Raw genomic sequence first — 783 nt, forward strand, 5'->3', positions numbered from 1 at the left:
TCATTACATATTTAAACACAGTTGTTTATCTTGTCCCATACTAAACGGTCTTTTTGAAATTCTCTAGGGTGAGGCTGTCTCAGATGTATTTGGTCGGGATGAATTGGATGAGAACACCTTTAGCACATCTTCTGAAGATACAGATGCAACCGATAGTGAAAGTGAGGTTCAAACGCCAACAGATGATCCACTTCACAAAATTGGCACAGACACAGGGATGGACACAGTTCTCAAATCAACAGGCTCCATCACAAAGGCAGAGGCTCTGCTGCTGATAATGACTCATGCTGCTGTACATAATATTACTGGCTGTCAACTAGATGACTTGCTGAGACTGATTAATTTCCTTTTTGGTAATGATGTAGTCCCAGGGTCCAAACATTTGTTTAATAAGGTATTCAAGAACAACTCGGAGATAGTTGAGTTTCATCTTTACTGTCGAGCCTGCAAATGTCACATTGGAACACAAAAACTAGTTACTGTCCAGAACATCACACAATGTCCATCCTGTAATGAAACAGTTGAGATCACTTCTTTAAATAACGGTAGCTTCTTTATCAATGTGCCAGTTGCACCACAGATTCAGAACCTTCTGGAAAATCCAGAAATTCAGAAGCACCTCAGCTATCGATTTGACAGACCACACAGTGTTGAGAATGTTATCTCAGACATCTTTGATGGAGTTATGTATGAAAAGTTGTCACAACCTGGTGGGATTCTTTCAAATCCTAACAATTGTTCATACAATTTTAATTCTGATGGGTCCCCTGTTTACAAATCTTC

The 783-nt window shown here is 39.5% G+C and overlaps 1 protein-coding gene across 1 annotated transcript in view; it reads left to right on the forward strand.

Annotated features, from left to right (window-relative positions):
• The window catches only part of LOC107576358 (uncharacterized), a gene marked incomplete at its 3' end in the record, with an annotated part of 2,350 nt that extends 1,613 nt beyond the window's left edge, over positions 1-737 (forward strand). The window contains exon 2 of the mRNA XM_016262552.1: positions 68-737. Coding sequence (XP_016118038.1) covers positions 68-737 — 670 coding nt within the window. The remainder of the gene's footprint in view (positions 1-67) is intronic.
• Between the last annotated feature and the right edge of the window lie 46 nt (positions 738-783).

This window comes from Sinocyclocheilus grahami, unplaced genomic scaffold (assembly GCF_001515645.1).
Source record: "Sinocyclocheilus grahami isolate Dianchi unplaced genomic scaffold, SAMN03320097.WGS_v1.1 scaffold3571.1, whole genome shotgun sequence".
Taxonomy (NCBI): domain Eukaryota; kingdom Metazoa; phylum Chordata; class Actinopteri; order Cypriniformes; family Cyprinidae; genus Sinocyclocheilus; species Sinocyclocheilus grahami.